Below are 18,340 nucleotides of genomic sequence, written 5' to 3'. Positions count from 1 at the left end.
TTTGTCTCAGACGTGGACAATAAATCTTTGCCAAACATCTGGAATTTAAATGGTCGTGGTGATGAGTCTATTTCCAGCCCTCTTTTGTCCATTATTCTCCTCAGTTCCTCCTCTAATCACAGTCTGCAATCTTCTCCAGAGATATGAAAAGTTGTGTCCCATGTCCTCCTGACCTTTGGGCCTTGACCTCCACGCTCAAGAGCTCCACAGAGATCTGGGAGGCAAATCCAGCTTATCTCGGCCTCTGAGAGCCTTCCCTTGTTCCACTATCGTCACCGCGGTCATCTCCACTCACCAGGGATATTAGCCACTTAGTATGGAAACTACACAAACAAAGGTTAACATGTCCACTTGTGAGTGATGATTGGTGAGGGACCGCCGGGGTTAGGCTCTTCCCATTACCAACTTTGGATGGATGCTTGACATTTTCTATTTCCAGACATAATGAACACTGAGAAATCAACAAACAAGGCCAACATAGACATATGTATATACACACATACGCTGTCTGGATTTGAACAAGCACATTCTACTGTAATGCCACTCTAGTTTCGGCAGTCATGAATTGGTAATTGAGAACTGATATAGTGTAGGGTTAGGGTTAGGTTAGTTATAATCAAACCAGGTTAAAGTGGGCGTATTACTATTTTCATTCATCATACGTAAAAATAGAGTTGAAAAACTGCTCCTGCTGCTTCTACTTGTCTTCAGTTAAGAAATCTATTTATTTTAAGAATTAGGCTACCATCATCCAGAGTATGGAGCATCTTCTTCCAACTGTCTCAGTCTGTCATTACACTGACCCACACATTGCTTATAATTCAGCAGCTCAGTGTGTCAGTAACATGCACATTCTTTGGAGTAATTAGACATTTATGTCTCATTTAACTGGTTAGATTTAATTTCTAGAAACTAAAGCTGAATTGCAGGTTTTAGGTTACATACATGGACATGAAATAATAAATAAATGTAATAAACCACATAAAAAGAGTGCTTTGCGTTTGAAAAATGACAAAAATGCTTCAAGTTAATCTCTAAACATTATATTTGTGCACCAGAAGTGATCAAAGTATTAAGTTTAAATTTGAATTCTGAAAGCCCCTTTCAATAAATAATCATTTCAGCTGCTTATTAGTAATTAATTAGAGTACAATGTATTAAGCCCGTAAAGCCGCTGTGACTCTCACAATATTCACTGTGAGTTTTTTGATGATTTCCAAAACAATATTAACCCATATCAAAACAGATAGAAACAGATAAGCACTCCTGCATTTGTTAAACTTTACTATTAAAATCTCTGACATATAGTGTGTTCTTGTGAGTCATTTTATGATAGCAAGTCATGTCAGCCTGCAACAAGGAGTTAAACTCACCCATTAAAGCTAAAAGAGTTAAAAGTTAATTAGCTTTTGGTTGATTATTTGCTTTAATGTTGGGCCTTTGATTTATTGTGTTCTAGGGCAGATTTATCCAGAGACTGGGGGCTTTGCTGCGATGGGGCAAGTTCTTCTTGAATAAGTTGTTATCCAACACAAAGCAACGAAGAACCATATACCCTGGTAATTCAGACCTGTTAAGCTAACAAGCATGTCTCTGGAGTTCAGTGCCAAGTTGAGTTGCCTGGATAAAACCCGTGCTGGATGAGCCGCTGTGCTTTTAGTAAAGTCTTTCTGAGCCTGTCAGTGATCCACCGGTTCGCAGTCGGGTTATTCCATCCCTCCACAGCTCGTTTTTATTTCTAATTCCGTCACCTACAAGTGGGCACTAGCTGAAAAAACACGACCCGGATTTGGACTCTTCCATTATCACAGGAAGACAACAGATGCTGCGGCATAAGTGGACGGTAGATGAGAGTAACGCCGCCTGTTGTGTCAGTTTGGCCTGGATGGACAGTGGACAGACCACCCACTCTCTTTGTCTGCCCACTTCATGCGTGTGTGTGTGTGCGTGTGTGTGTCGGTGGCACGGCCTGTGCATGTGTGTTGGTTCTTGTCCGTCACATACAGGCAACTCTCTTGAGGAGTGAAGCAGAGAGACAGGCGCAGGCAGCTGCAGTTATTTTTGTGAAGTCTTTTGTTGCTACAGCATAGGAGGCCCTGGACGTGCTCTCACACTGGCAGGAGCAACTTTGCCGTAATCAGACGGATTTTTTTTTTTCCCCTCATCTGTGGACGAGGAAGTGGTGGCAGAGCAGACAAAACATGGTTAACTTTCAGGGACACGTTTGGATAAGCTGCTGTCTGAACTGTTTGTGAAACGCTTGCGTCCTCCTGTCGCAGACAGCTTAGACTCGGCGTGATCCTGCTTGGTGCATTTAGGAGACTGCTATTGAATTATCTTAGCCACTTTCCCCAGTATTCATTTTGTTTTACCAATAACAAATGAGTTGCCTTGGAGAACTGGCTGGTGCCACACCTCTCTAGGAAAGAGATGATCAATCTGAGAACAAATGCAGCTGTTGCAGTGATTTCATTTTCCTCCCTGGTGTCAAAGATCAGCCTATGTACCTGCATTTAAACGGCCTTAAAATTAATCTCTGCTACAACTTTTCATTGTGAGAGTCACCTTGTGAAGAAAATGTATCTTTTCCTTTATCTCCTGGAAGTTTGTTTGTTTTTAATATGTTCTAGATATCATAAACAGCTTGGGGTTTAAGGCTATGAAAACATTCAAGCCAACTCTCATCAACAGGAACAGGAGTTTAAGGGTTAATACCTCAATAGGAAAGATGATTTATTGTATTACAAGACAAATACTGATTTACAAGTTGTATTTATTGGCTGGATACTCAACTGTCCTGCGGTTTTCCCAGATACAAGACTTTATTTGGATAAAGCTCCGCAGTTGATCAGTGGCTTCCTGGTTGGACGCGAGAGAGTAGCCATATCCAATAATTATCCTCCTGGGACTTGTTAAGCTCTCAGCTCTATTGTAATGTTTTTATGCTCTCACTACACATCCCCCGTTACCTAAAAAAACGATGATTATGTCTCTCTTTTAAGTGAAAGGTGGTATTTTCCTAAAGTCTCTGTCTGTCTTATTTGCTCTCATAGAGTAACAGCTTTGTTTGAGGCGGCGTTCAGACTTGTGGCGTAGTCGTCTGGTTTGGAAAAAAGTCAAAAGTTGACAGTCTAGTTTTCTTCTGGATAACACTATGACTATTAACATCAGACAGCAAAAAGTACAAACTGAAATTCATCCTCAACAACTACTATGATGTAAATTCTGCAACAAATATATTTATACGAGCTGAAGAGTCACCAAAAGCTTATAAAGTGTATCAAAGGAGTCAAAATAGTGGCAGGATTTATTTGTGGCTTGACCATTTGAAACACTGCAGTGCTGATTCAGTCTTTGGATTTAAGTTGTTCTATCCGTGCTGCATTCCCTCTCCAGCTGACCGGCAATCAACCGGGATTGAAGGTAATTCATTAACAGAGAGAGGCCAGTTTTTCTAAGGGAAGGTGCGTTTGTTTGGTGCTCACCAGGATTTGTTAGAAGTACTCACACTTCCGCAAATAAACACAATAACGTAGGACTTCCACAATAGTTTGTCTTATAAGACATTTTCAAGGGAAAACAACAAATGCTTGTCGCGTTTTGGCAAACAGCTTTCCGGGTGCAATGTTTCTGAAACACACCGGTCGCTGCCTCCATGGAAACAGGGAAAACACCACTTTTCTGTAATCTGCATTAGTGCACGTGTGCACTTCCTGTCAGAGTCGATAGTCTTTCTGCGAATGGATGCATGTTGGATACCAGAGTGCTCATGCTGATCAGTCTTTTGCAATTTACAACATATCTCTAATTAACTGAGCATGGGTGGGCGGTTGTATGACAACAACAACAAAAATGCACCAACTAGAGGCCTGACGAGGAAACTACGGCACTTCTGATTTCAGTCCATCGCGACGAGTTTCAACATGTGTGGGCAGTGATTACGGGCTTGCTGAGGGTATAATGGATTGTAGAGTCGGTGTCTACTTCTCTGACTCACATTTCCCTTCAATTTAGACCATGATTACAAATATATCAACAGATGTTTTGTGATTGTGTTACTTTGGTGATATTTGGGGAGTGCAGGGCTTCTTTCAGTTCTTTTCTGACAGCACAGTGTCAGCCTAATACTAATATAACCAAAAGATACCAGATAAAGAAAAAAAAAAATACTGTGAATCCACAGTGATCCAGGTGGATGTATGCGTGGAGGGATTTCAAGAAAACGTCAGTGTTTTCTTGTCTGCTGAATGTATTCAAGCAGCTACCTGATTTTTGCTTGACTGTTGTGCCGCAAAGAAGCAATCGGCACATCTAAAAGCGAAGTTAGAGAGTCAACATTCTCTGAAGCTATTCTCTGCTGAGAGACGTGCCAAAACTACAGCGACAGGATCAGAGGCCATGTGTGTTTTTGTATGTGCAGCTGTAAAACAGCTGGATCTCGCAGACTCACTTGATCATGAAATAGCTGTTGTTTACTGCCGTCACTTCAGGTTTATGGGGTGGAGTGGCACAGAGTCTGGACTGGAGCAGAGCAGTCTGTTTTGCAAGTGGTTTAATTTTCTTTATTCGTTTACGAGGCAGAATAGTCCAGGTTTTAATGAAGATGCATTTAACACATTCTCATAAAAATCCTTAAAGGTTTCTGTGAAATTTGTGGATGGATTGTTGAATCTGCTTAGAGTGAAAAGCCTCCAACACTGGCAAAGTTTGCTCCATGTATCCGATTCCGTGGAGGAATGATTTAGTCACCGCTAAACAGAGCAGCGCCGGTGCCAGTGCAGAAGGCCAAACTTAGGCTAAAGCAACAGTGTTAATGGTGCTCAGTTCTTCCATTTAAATATGAAAACAGGATGCAGCTCCTCCCCGCTTTGCTGCTGAAGTCCCGGGGTGGATGTGTGTCAGACGGCGGGGACGTGAAGCGCCGTTACGTGAGCTTTGCTTTAGAAATATCCCCTTCATCCCGTCAGAGGAGGAGTCATTTTATGAAGTGATGCCTTTTGATCTTTCCTTCCTCCGCGCTGCCACGCACGCACGCACACACACACGCACACTTCCTTGTGTGTTTCCTGACAGGCTCAGCTTTATCTCATTAATCAGCCAAAACTGCAGACTCGCAGCGTCCATTGTCCCATTTGGCTTGGCTGTTCACAGCTTGCGGACGGCAGTGATTGGCGACTGTTGATGACAGCTGACATTTTGAGCTTGACAATCTTATTTTCATTCTTTCTTATACTGTGGCTGTTAAAAGTTTCACATTATTCTGAGCGACATTTTTTTTTTTCTGGTTTCTGTTAGCACAATACTCAAGGCAATTCCCTTTCTGACTGTCACTTTCTATGTTCTCTCCTTGCATTCACTCATTTCCTTTCTAACGTTCCTGAAACTTTAACCTTTCTGCACCTGCCTGGCTAACCCGTTCCTCCTCCCCGGTCCCTGTGTTGCTTTTCTTATTCGATCCTTGACTTGTGGCTCCTGTTTCTGCCCTTTCGACCCCTGCGTTGCGTCTCCTCCTCCTGTTGCTTGCTTGCTGTCCCCCCCCCCCCCCCCCCCCCCCCCATCGCTTGCCGTAGCTCATTGGTTGGACTCTTCACATCTGGGGAACATACAGAGCCCAGTCGAGCCCGAATACAGTAAGTTCTCAAGCATGTCTCTCTTTTCTAATACTTTCCTTCCTTCTTTTTTTAAAGTCTTTGGCCCCCTCTCTCTGTTCACCTGCTCAGCCCAGTTATGCACACAACACTTCCAAACGCACTGTCGGATAACATTCCAAGGAAGACTCGGCTTGGGCATGTAACATCTGAATCCAGCGACTCTGTTTTTCCAAGTGTCTTGCAGGCGTCTCCTGAAGATTTGTGACGGCAGGGGAAAATGATTGCGTTGTTCCACTGAGTAATAGAGTTCACCGTGCTCCACTGACAACATTTCCATTTCAAGTTCAAAACATTCTTGCATAGAAATCTCAGGAATCATGCGGAAATGTGCCATGCTTTAATTAGAAAGTTACTCCTTTTTCAGCGCGCAATATCAACCACATGTGGGCGGATCATCACAGCTGTAACTCCAGTATGAAAAAGAGGCGTTCTTGTACACAATGGTGGTTTTGATGCTAACATTGCAAGCTGTGGGCGTTCACGGTGGAGCAGGCCTAATAGTGAGAACTGAATTTATTTTCCCGAGAGTTTCCCCCGAGGGCAACGAGTGTACCTGGAGACATGGTTTCTTGGCCGGTCACCAGGAAGAGGGTTAAGTGGCAGGGGGTCCTGTCTACAGGAATTAAGCTGAGATAGCAGCAGCTGGGAATTGAACATTTCACTGTTGAAGAGAGAAAGAGACACAGATGAGAGAAACAAAGAGAAGGCCTTCAAAGAGAAAAAAAACATATTTCTAGGTGTTTTTTTTTTTGTTTTTTTTTTTTTGCACAGTTATTAGCGCTGTGTGGTTTGGGCCTTCCTCACACAGGCTCCAGCTCTCCATCAGTCGCCTCTAAATCGCTCGACTGGCGCTGGGCTGATGCCGTGGGCGCTGCCTTGAGGGTTGAAGGTCAAGCCCAATGTGGCTGAGCTTTAAAGGCCAGACTGGGCCAGCAGCTCAATCAAGCCTTTGTCTTCTGTATAGGCCTCTATGTGTTCAGAGGGGGCCCATTGCACAAAGCTACCACAGTTCTGCTGAACGGCTTTAATAGCTAAAAAAAAAGTTTCTGAATTAAAAGATGTGGAATGCTAGTTTCCAGATTTTTTTTTTTCTTTTGCATCCCACTCATCATGTCTTGACAGTTTCATCACCTTTGATTGGAGACGATAACAACCCCCCCATCCACTGCTTCCTGCTGGAAGCAGTCAGCGCTGCGCAGGAGAATGGGTCATGGAGTAAAAGAGCCGCTCGTTAGCAGAAGGCCACAACCTGCCGCTCTAATCAAAGGCTCCCGAGCGGCGGCAGTCCATCTCCCTGGGTTTGAGCGGTTCTTCGAGCTGCAGTTGACCCGGTGGCGAGTACCCACTCAAGTGATTGGATTATATACGGGTCAAATGAGGCGCTTTGATGAGTCACTTTGATGTTGCCTGTCTTCGGAGACCACATTCAGGCCTGACAATTATTTCTACAAATCTTACAGTAGCTGCCTGTTGAGCAACTGTTCGGGGACCACAGCAGGCTCGGCTAATGCCCCGAGCTCTGCCGTTACATGTTCATCTCACTGTGTTTTCATAGGCGGCACTCGGTTTACTTTGTAATAAATGAGGCTTTTCCTCACCAGGCATTGAACGCCTCGTCGTGCCGATGCTGCGTTCAAAGACTTACTAGTGTGACTGGAGCGCAGCTCTTTAACACAGCGACCACACATCCTGAGTCTGGTCACAAAACCTCTAACTTCACACAAAGTGGCTCCTGCTGTCTGTGTTTGCAAGATGTATAATTATCGGAGCAGCCGCGGAGGAGTGAGGAAAACGAAATGCACCAGCAGTGTTTGAATAGTTTCATCTCACTGGATGTGTGTGTGTGTGCGCAAGACTTATTGTTTTGCACATATTTGGGTGTGTATTTTTGTAACTAGGGGCTCAGCAGATGCCTACTTCGAACATCAGTCTTTGCTTGTGGCATGGCAAGTCACATCACACTGCAAGAAACAGTACAAATATTGACTTCCTTCCTAAACTCACACTGCCAGTCTGAAATCAGAGGCTGGCAGGCCCGTCCTAACAAAGAGCTGGCAGCAGTGCGAGACTGGGGCACCCTGCAGGCCCGGACTATTTTAAGCTTCAAGAACTAAACCCAGGACTTTTGAATTATTATACAGCTGAGATTTCTGCTCATAATGGCTTCAGTATGAAGCTCATCAAAAAGCTGAAAATACTTGGATTATTATTGGAATATGAGAGTCTTTGTTTATATCTATGGTGGAAGTAACAGTTTGATGCAAACTCGAGTTTTCGACTCGTGGTTTGGATCAAGTGTTTGTTTTCAAAACTACAGAAGGAAGTCTTGAAGACTTCCTGGATTTCATGAAAGAAGCAAGATTCTGGAAGACAGAATTCATTTTTAAACCAAAGTCCTTTGAAGCAATGTTTTCTGATTCAGTTCAAAGCCATTACGCCCAAGTGGATCGCAATACAAAATTAATCCAGTTCAAAAGTTAGAACAGTTTCTGAATATAGTACTCAAAATAGCATCGATGGGTAGGATGTGTGCAGCAGTACTATTATTTATAACGTCTTTTCATTCACAAAGTAACTTGTGTACCTGCTAGAATGCTAAGCATTGAAGGGTGTCATATGAATGAGTTACTCTAATGCATACACACTGTTTCTGTTTTATATGTTCCCCAGAGTTTATCCAGACCGTATGATAACCTGAGTTAACCTGCTCTTCAAAATAGATTGGAAGAAAGTTATATAATTGGATGTCATGTTAGCTTCTCATTCTGTAATTTAACCAGAAAGTTCAGCTGAGATCTCCTTTCAAGAGCGTAAAAAGTCGGCAAAACACGTCTGAAAAGAGACTTCTTTGCGTCCAAACAGCTGTTTAATGACCAGTCAAACCAGCAACTCTCGTCCCTGCAGACCAGTGGCCGGCAGCACCACGCTGTCATTTCACTCACACAACTGATTGTAATGAGTGGCTCATAACTACACTTCTTTTCTAAGTTAAACAATAACACAATAATGAGAGTCAGGTGTGTTGCCCTGCAGGATCTTGGTCCAACACCACTGCTGCAGCCTCATGCGTCTCCTCTCTCATGGGTATTTGACGTGGTGCATGTGGGGAGGATGTTCTTTCATTGCAGCAGATTGGATTCATTTGCTGTGTTTCCGTCACTGTTTAAATGTTTTTAACCCATGAAGCAACGGACACATCGAGAAAGGCTTTGTCACTTGTGACTTAATGGTTATATTTAAACAAAACATGTCTACAGGCTTAGTATATGAGACCCGCATATTCTCCAGAATTCAGATATGGAAATAGATGCCATCATTTGCATGCGGTTTTCATTAAAGCCAAAGTCATACTTTGCACTTTTTGTTCTGTAACACTCAACCAGAAGCTTTCCTGAAGGAAATAATTTGGAAGCAGTATCCGATTTCCTTTTTGTTTTTTCTTAGAAAATATATTGTGGTATTTATTTAAAGTCGGCAACAGTTTGGATACTAACACTGAGCCTGTGGTGGTTGTCTGGTTTTGTGTGGTTTAGCTGACAGATTCTCCTCCTCTCTCTCTCTCTCTCTCTCTCTCTCTCTCTCTCTCTTTCTGTGTTTCCAGTTTATTACAGAGCTCTCGTCAACTTCACCGACTCCCTGGTGTACGGCCCTGAACTGGAGGACATCTTCTCTCCGGCCTTTAGTGAGATTTCTGAAGCAGTGGTGGACACGGTATGTCCCGTTCGTGTGGGGCATAAATTCTCCTAAATAGTAGCCACGACCTGGGCACTGCCGCTATTATTGCCTTATAAGGTTCACACGTGTTATTTATAACTTCTGCTGATTTAAGGACGTGTGAGCGTGGGCCCGGGCTTGTTTATTTCACTGGAACTGAAACCGGTCTTCCCTCCACAGCTGGAGTCGGAGTACAACAGGATTCCAGGTGTCCAGACAGTCAGCGTGGTCCTCATTAAGTAAGAACACACGCCTTTTAAATCTTGCCTTGTAACAATCAAAGTGGATACCTCGCAGCTGTGTGCTGCCTGGGTGTCTCACCCCAGCCAGGTGATATTTCTTTCTTTCTTTTTCCAAACCGCTCAAGGCCTGTAGAGTCGGCCTGCGGTCGGTAATACATCAGCAGCGAGTCAGTCCTCTGAGAGCGATCCAAAGACAAACCAAACCTCTAAAGAGCCTTCCAAATGATCTGTCAGGAGTGTACGCCACATGACTTGTAGGCAACCGCTTTCTTTTTTCCTGTTCTCCTCGCAGAAAGATGATCAGAGAGGACGGCGTTGATGTCTTTGTCGAACTGGATGTGGGCTCGGACTACAACACCAACGACGAGCAGATCCGCAGCGTGCTGTACAGCGTGGTGAAGGAGGGAGCCATCGCCTCCTACGTCACATCAGTCCAGGGATTTCAGTTCAGGCGGCTCGGAGAAGGTAGGACTTCAACAGACACTGTGACACAGAAATGCAGTCTGTTTACAGAAAAGCAAGGTCCACCAGCGCGTTATGCAGATGTGTTAACGTTTTCCTTTGGTTTCTAGCTCACCCTCTGCCTAACGTGGAGCCTATAGCAGTGCCAGGTTTGTGTTGTGCCATGCCTGCTGCACGGCGACTTAGCGGACTGTGCTGTTAGAAGCTGTAGGACGGCGGCGGAGCGTTTAGAAAGAACAGTCGAGCAATGCCCCCAGTGTTGTGATGACCTTTACCTTGACGCATACAAGCAAGTGGTCATGCGGTCTGAGGAATGTTTTTGCATGGAAGCACCGGCGTAAAGTAGACGTCTGAGTGTGGTCCCGGAAGTGCGGCAGTGCACACTGAATACAAAGGACCTTTTGCATGGCATGAGTGTGATGAGGAATGCTGCTGTTCACCGCAACGTTAAACCAGCTTTTCATCCGCACAAGTTCCAACAACTCTGTACTCCGGCATGGCAGCTGATAGACTGCGATGATGACTTCATTTCCTTTACTCGGGTGATAAGATGCCCATCAATCTGTCGGCCGAGTCTTATTGTGTGCGTGTGTGCGTGCGTGTGTCTCTGTTGTCTTTTCTAGTCTCATCTAGTCTGCGTTTGAGGTTATTTGTTCTTCCCAGTCTTGTCTTTGTCTATGTTTATGTGTCGGAGGTGGTATGTTTTAGTTAGCTTCCCAAACTAATCAAAAAAAAGGAAGGAAGAAAGAATAGGGCTTTAAGCCAATTCCAGTCTCATTCTGTCTCATGGTGTGTCAGCTTTAGCACCAAAAGAACCACTTTTGTTTAAAAACTGGAACTGATGTTGCATTCTTGGAATCATGAACAACTCGTGTTTTATCAGAGGTGTTAGCGGTCAAGGAAACATGAGACTCTGATACTTGAAGTCTTCACATAACCACTAGTACGTAGTTATTCTTTTCTATTCTTCCACACATAGCTTAGTAATTGACATGCCAATTATGGGTAGCTCTTTGAAAAAACCTACTGTAAGCACAGGGAGAACATGCAAACACCAGAGAGAAATATCCAGCCCATACCCAAACGCACAACCTTCCGGCTATGGGGGTTGTTATTATTTAAGTGTATGTAAAAGAAAAATGCTGACGAGGCTATAAAGCCTTGACATATTTATCATCGTGCAGATATGAACAAACAACACTTTTGATGCATTTATGACACATATATCTGTTCTGTCACCGAGCTTTCATGACTTCAACAACAATCCTGGGCCTGGTGCAGTTGTGAGGTTTTTCTTTGCGGCGGTCTCACCAGCCGAATACCAAGTCAAAACTGAGGAGATGTATAAAGAAGTCAGAACTTTTGCAGAAAACTCTTCACAGTAACACACAGCAACAAAAAAAAAATACTGCAAGTAAACAGCAGTTCCATCACTTGTCACATTTTGAACTAAAAGTAGGAAGTCAGCCAAGTGTTGTTTCCTTAGAGGTATTGGCCTGTTTTTTTCTTTGTTTGTTTGTTAGTTTTGGGGGGCAGAGGGGGGACAAAGTTCTAATGGAGTTCCCACTTGTTCAAATGAGGTGCACTTAGAGTTATTTGCACCATATTTTAATCAGACCCAGCCTCCCAGCTCCACACAGCCCGGGAGATCTTGCAGTCTGTGCAGCTTGTTTTGTCCAGTCTGGTCTTATCATTCTTGTTTCCTGTGTGTTGCTCTGGTCTATTCCGTGGTCGTATTCCAGAAAAAGACTCTTGATCCAGTCCGAAATGTAGCTTTCCAGCACACAGTAGTTTCCAGGATGTAGTTTGCCCCTGCACTGCTCATGTTCTGTGCTTCGGTATGACATTAGAGTTGTGTATTGGCTGCACTCCAGTGTTGGGTTGCATGTTTTTGACCCATCAACGTCCCCCCCACCCCCACCCCTCCCTCCCCCTGCTTCCCCTCTGCATCTTCCATAGTAACCCCCAGTACAAGACCCTGCATGGCAGATGAGCACAGGTGTGGTGACGGGACATGCATCCTGTTGGAATACCTGTGTGACAACAGACCGGACTGCAGAGACATGAGTGATGAGATCAATTGTGGTGAGTGGCTTCGCTTCCACTGGCCGGCAGCTCGTAACTCGGTCGGCTTTTCGCCTGGCTGGATCGACGCGCGACGCATTAACTCACTCCCAACGGTAGAAGCGTCGCACTTTCTCTCGGTTTAACTCGGATTTTGTTTTAGAAACGAGACGGCCCGCCCCTCCGGCTGTTACCACCCCCGCCACCACGACCACCACCGCAGCCAAGAAGCCCCCGCGCCCGCCCAGCCCGCCCGGACCCTGCAGGGCCGATCAAGCCACGTGCCAGAGCGGAGAGTGCATCCCTCGAGATTACGTCTGCGACGGCGAGAGAGACTGCTCCGACGGAAGCGACGAATTCAGATGCGGTGAGTTGTGCCGCTTTCTGCTTGCGCATACTGCCAGCAGAGAAAACACACATTAATTGAGGTCTTTAAAGCCGTGCAGTCCCAAGCAAAAAGTCCCCAGCAAAAAAAGTTTTTTTTTTTTTTTTTGCACCAACGGGTAAAGCAACATCAAGGGAGTCTCAGAATGGAACTCTGAAACTGGTTGAAAATCACTTCTAGTCTGTCTAACTTTTCTGCCGACGTTGCAGCTTGCTCCTGAGTCGCTCGGCCTGGAGCCATAAATTACCAGAAGTAGGAATGGAGCGGGAGCGAGTCGTGTCGTACGCTCCATTCTCTCCACGCAGTGTTGAGCCACTCATGTTATGTTTTCCCTCAATCAAAACTCACATACAGCAGGTTTTGTTTACCACTGTGTCTGCATTATATATTTAGCTCATTCTCTATTATTTTCATGTTTTTTAGACATTATACACCATCTAGATATTTGAAGATCTTCTAGAAAGTAGATTTCAGAGCTGACTTGAACATTGTGTGGAGCTGTCTCTTAATAGGATAGTAAGAAAAGTTGCAGTTTTTATCTTGTGTGTATGAGCTTGTAGCTCAGTCATGCCTTGATCTGTCAAATGTTGTTTACATCAATTCATTTCTTCTTGTAAAGTGTCAAATTTTGGATGAGTCTCCCTCCTCCAAGAAATGCATCAATGGAAATTCAATTTTTTTTTAATAAATGTCTCCCCTGCACCGGCGGCAGCACTACCTTTCTGTCGGATGCAAAACTGTCAATCAAACCCGAAATCCATCCCCTCTAGAGTGTTTTCAGGCAAAATGAGTAATCATACAGGAAGCACTTTGTGTTGTTTTGCAGACTTTTCAGAAAGTACCTTAAATTATCTCTTTTATTCCAGAGTTATCAGATTGTAAGGACCTTGTGGATCCTTTTTTTTTTACAGGTACTCCATCTCCTTGCGAACCAAATGAGTTCAAGTGTAAAAATGGCCGCTGTGCCCTCAAGCTCTGGCGTTGCGACGGCGACAACGACTGTGAGGACAATTCGGACGAGACAGATTGCCGTAAGTTTCTCTCTCTTCTGGGAGTGTGTGAAGAGCAGGAGAACATTTAAATGCATGCTTCCGCTCAAACAGCCACATTGACTGTACCTCCTTTTATGCCTTATTTGTGCAGATTGCACAGATAAAACACTCAAGATGTATTGTCTGATAAAGCAATCTCTTAATAACTTTCAGAGCTATATATTCATTTAGACATTTACAATGCTCCTTTTTTCCCGGCTTCCTTAATTCTCAAGGAAGTTGGAGTTTGAGCTTTTGAATATTAAGCTCCGTCTGAATGAAATAATCGCTCTGCGTCTTTGAGATCTATTACATCTCTCAGCTGCTTCATTACTTCTTTATTTCCGGACCTTAAAGCATCCTGCCGATGCCTTTAATTGTGCAGTTTTTCTCTCAGGTGTACCGATGTATCACTCTGTTATTACTCCTCTGCCCCGCTAGTTATTTCAAGGTGTAGGTGAGCAAGACGTACGGTATGAATATTTGTGTTAGCACAGGTCTGGAGCTTCAGGGGCCTGATATTATCTTTCATTATTAACCGCTTTACATGTATGTAGTGATAAAAATGTTGGACGACTTCAGTGCAGTGTTGATTGTTAAACATTTTCATTTGTAGTCTATTGTTATGGATACAGGAGCTTTACTTTTAAGATATCGCCTTTAGGGAAGGACGGAGCAGAGTATATGACTGGATCTTCATTTCCATATGAAACCAGTCGTAGCCTGAGGTGCTCTGGCAGCTCTGATCAAACAATTTCTATAACTAAATTTGCCCTTTTTCCCCCCATTCTTTTTCTTATTCATCGTTTACATTTTTAATATTTAATATGCAAGCAACTACGGACTCACCAACATGTATATTTACTTAAATCTCAGATTTTCAGACTTTCTTTCATCAGTTATTGTGGTGCTTCAATGTTTTTAGTATCTCCATCCTACTTGGAAATGTTGTTCTGGACCTCTGCCTTCTTCCTCACTGCAGCCACCAAGCGTCCCGGCGACAGGTGCGGTCCGGAGCAGTTTGAATGCCTGAGCGATCGCTCCTGCATCCCGGCTAGTTACCAGTGTGACGAAGAGCCAGACTGCCCTGACCGCTCCGATGAGTACGGCTGCAGTAAGTGTCACACCGAAGGTCTGCTCTTTTACAATCCGTCGCTCTCTTTCTCGGGTTTCCTTCGCCTCTCCTCCTTTGTACGCCGTGACTAATTTGCTGTGAACCCGGCTCTTTTCACACACGTGTTGACCGAGACTCAGAGCTTTTTTTTGTGCAGCCATCCATTCCGGAGAACTAAAAGGAAATTGTTCGTCCATAGCGGAGAATTATCCTTCCCCTGGCTTTCAGGCATTTATGAGCTTCACTGACTCACCAAATTCCAGTCACATGCCGGCCGTTTCGTGCGTTTCTTCTGCATTTACGATGTGTTTAAAAAAACTGTCGACGCTTTACAGCCCCCCCCTCTGTGACGAGCCCGCCGGAGGAGTCCATTCAGGCGGCCCGGGGGTCCACGGTGAGGTTCACCTGTCAGGCTGTCGGAGTGCCCACACCCATCATCACCTGGAGACTCAACTGGGGACACATTCCGGCCAGCAGCAGGTGGGCTTCGCCAGGAAATCTCCAGCTCTGTGACTGTTACTCATCTTTGGTGCAGTTAAAGATTATTGAGCGGCGTTCTTTTGCATTATTCAACATTACCAAGCTGGATCGCACTGAACATGTTCGTTTGATTTAAAAAACTCAAAAAACTGTTCCAAGTCCGAAAGTGGTCAAAGCAAAAGAAAATAAATGTTGTTCCGAACATCCACAGGTTGATATTTTAAGAGTTATTGTTGTTTTCCCAGGATTTCCATGAGCACGGAGAATGGCCGAGGCACTCTGATTATCCGTGATGTGAAGGAGGCAGATCAGGGGGCGTACACATGCGAGGCCATCAACGCCAAGGGCTTGGTGTTCGGCATCCCCGACGGGGTTTTGACTCTAATATCAGGTCCAAATCCAGGTACCGGCACCCTCCACCCCTGCGACCACTGTTTGAAATCAATCAAAGTTGATCATGTAAGAAGGTGAATTGACTTGTGTTTCGTGCTTTTTCTTCAGGAAACTGTCCAGATGGTCACTTCACAATGAACGGTCGCTGCGTTTCCTGCTTCTGTGCCGGAATCACAAAGAACTGCAAGGCCACCGGACGCTACCGCAACCAGATCAGCCTGCGCTTCACTGAGGAGGAGGACTTCAAAGGTGAAGAGGCCGTTCGTGCTCGTACACTTTATACCAGAGAAATCCATCACAGAGCAAAACTCCAGTCTTTTTAAAGATGGGATCATTGCTGCGGCTCACAGTTGGTAGAGCATTTTGTCTGCCAATCCCACGGTCAGTTGTTCGATTCCCCGTCTCATCCTGACCATGTGACCTTGGACAAACCGCTCAACCCAAAATTACACCCAATGGAGTCTGCTGGCGTGTTCACACTCCCGGATTTTTATATCTTAAGATTCTTTTCGAAGTTTATAAATCCTGTCATGATCTTTGTCCAATGATTTATCAGGTTTTTGTTCTAGTGTATAAAGAGCTACAGAAGTAAAGATTGGTCGTAGCAGTGACTCAGACTTGCTTGCTGTCTTCCATGTTGAAACTTCCACAAATGAACGGCACTAATGCCGCAATTGTACCAAGATGGAAATGTGTGAACACGCCCTTAAAGAAGCCGTGCGGATGTTTCCCTATCTCTTTCAGGAGTGAACGTCTCCTACCCGTCCAGACCGGGCATTCCTCCTCTCTCCTCCACTCAGCTGCTCGTTAACCCCGAAATGGAGGAGTTCCAGCTCGTCGACCTGTCGCGTCGCTTCCTCAACCTGGACTCCTTCTGGACTTTACCTCGCCAGTTCCTGGGCAACAAAGTACTGAGAAAATAATTCACTTTTCAGCCAAAATATGATTCCATATAAGCATTAGAAAAAAAATAAAACTGAACCATCCCGTCTGTTTATAGATTGATTCCTATGGGGGGTCGCTGAAGTTCAAGGTGCGGTACATTCTGGCCCGCGGTCTGTCTGAGCCCGTGGAAAAGCCAGACGTGATCCTGGTTGGAAATGGACGCAGACTTGTTTACCGCAGAGGCAGCGGCACCCCTCCCAGTGTGGTCAACCAGAAAGAGATCAAGTTCACTGAAGTAAGGCTCTGGAAACGGCAGAAATCATCGTAGCTAAAACAAGTGCAGATTCTGTGCAATCCTGTGGCGATTCTGTGACGATGACGTTCAGTTTGTTTAAAAAATACTGAAATATACTTCAACACAGCAAACCTTTTTATTTGGATTAAGCGATTTCACTTCCACTTTGCCCAAATCTGCTGGTTTTGTTGTTGTTTTTAGGACAACTGGCAGCACTCTAATGGCCGTGCCGTGAGCCGGGAGGACTTGATGATGACTCTGGCCAACCTGGACAACATCAACATCCGCACAATCTACGATAACCACATGGTCAGCGTGGCACTGAGTGACATCGTCATGGACACCACCACCGTGGAGTTCAGCACTCGGGGTCACGCGAAGGATGTCGAGGAGTGCAGGTAAAGTAAAAGCCAAAATTCCCTTTTTGCTTGGAAAATGGTCGAGAAAAAGATGGGAAGACGTTCATTAAACATGGCAGCTGTACACCCCGCGGTCTTGCCTGTCTCAGACAGTAGATGAGCAATTGTGACAACACCTGTCATCAGGGCTTAAAATACGTGTATTGCAGTAACAACCACAGACGGCCGGCAATGTGTTTCTGATAGCATTACACATTCCATACACCACTCCCACCTACAGCAAATAGGATAGTTCATTGTAGCTGTAAAGACTGTATTAACATTGTTAAAATCTAAAAGAGTGAAAATCATCATCTAACTCAACTGGAGAAGTTTGAGCAACAAAAATCTTGGTAATAATTACCAAAATGTGATCTGGATTTCGTTGCAACCAAGGACCTTTGATTCACGTCACTCGTTACCGAAACAGCTGGATTGGATCTCTGCTCAGCGCCGTCTTGCGTTTATCGTTCCCAGATGTCCTCCTGGATATACGGGCCTGTCTTGTGAGATGTGCTCCTCCGGTTTCGAGCGTGTCCCCGGCGGCTCCTATCTCGGCACCTGCGCTGGATGCAACTGCAACGGACATGCCACTGCCTGCGACCCCATCAGCGGACACTGTCTGGTATCAGATCACTCTTTATTTGCCCTCCCTGTGTCAGAGGGATGCCTTCTCCCAGCATGATTTACTTCTTTTAATTAGTGAGAAGATGCAGTGAAATAAGTGCAGAGGGGAAATGCATAATTTGATTTATTAAAACATTCAAATCTGAAGTGGAATGAAGAAGAATTGATATAATTAAATAAGGTTTAGAGCCAAACCCGACTTTTACAGTTACAGCAGTTGTATATTAGATAAAAAGACTTGCCAGATATTTCAAGTTAAATGTTTCTAAATCAGCAGAGAAGAGCTGTAATTTTTATTTCCTACTGATCCCAACAGCCTGAGCAAATCTATAGATGTGAAAAATATAACAGTTCACCCTAAATCTTTTAAAAATGTATCTGTTGTAGTTTAGTCTTTGCTTATAGTGAATGATTTTAAATGATTTTTTTTTTATGTCCACTCCTATGACAGTGTGGTATATCATCTGCCGTTCTACATTTTTATATTGCATTCTGGGCTTATATATGCTATTTTGTGTAATTGTTTTACAGCATGTAACGTAATATGCCCTTCTCATTCTTTTCTATTACGTCCTTACTGATGCTATTTCCCATGTTCC

At 44.4% G+C, this 18,340-nt stretch overlaps 1 protein-coding gene across 2 annotated transcripts in view; it reads left to right on the top strand.

Annotated features, from left to right (window-relative positions):
• Positions 1-18,340, top strand: part of hspg2 (heparan sulfate proteoglycan 2) — a 94,944-nt gene that overhangs the window by 32,928 nt on the left and 43,676 nt on the right. For both annotated transcript variants that reach the window (XM_030117941.1, XM_030117942.1), the window contains exons 4-17: positions 9,253-9,362; positions 9,546-9,604; positions 9,900-10,072; positions 12,029-12,154; positions 12,297-12,500; positions 13,430-13,549; positions 14,532-14,663; positions 14,999-15,143; positions 15,389-15,546; positions 15,645-15,785; positions 16,281-16,444; positions 16,537-16,716; positions 16,918-17,114; positions 17,592-17,739. In XM_030117941.1, coding sequence (XP_029973801.1) covers positions 9,253-9,362; positions 9,546-9,604; positions 9,900-10,072; positions 12,029-12,154; positions 12,297-12,500; positions 13,430-13,549; positions 14,532-14,663; positions 14,999-15,143; positions 15,389-15,546; positions 15,645-15,785; positions 16,281-16,444; positions 16,537-16,716; positions 16,918-17,114; positions 17,592-17,739 — 2,057 coding nt within the window. The remainder of the gene's footprint in view (positions 1-9,252; positions 9,363-9,545; positions 9,605-9,899; positions 10,073-12,028; positions 12,155-12,296; positions 12,501-13,429; positions 13,550-14,531; positions 14,664-14,998; positions 15,144-15,388; positions 15,547-15,644; positions 15,786-16,280; positions 16,445-16,536; positions 16,717-16,917; positions 17,115-17,591; positions 17,740-18,340) is intronic.

Source organism: Salarias fasciatus, chromosome 20, assembly GCF_902148845.1.
Source record: "Salarias fasciatus chromosome 20, fSalaFa1.1, whole genome shotgun sequence".
Taxonomy (NCBI): Eukaryota; Metazoa; Chordata; class Actinopteri; order Blenniiformes; family Blenniidae; genus Salarias; species Salarias fasciatus.
Note: the sequence above shows the minus strand (reverse complement) of the source record. Positions and strands in the feature narration are given on the sequence as shown.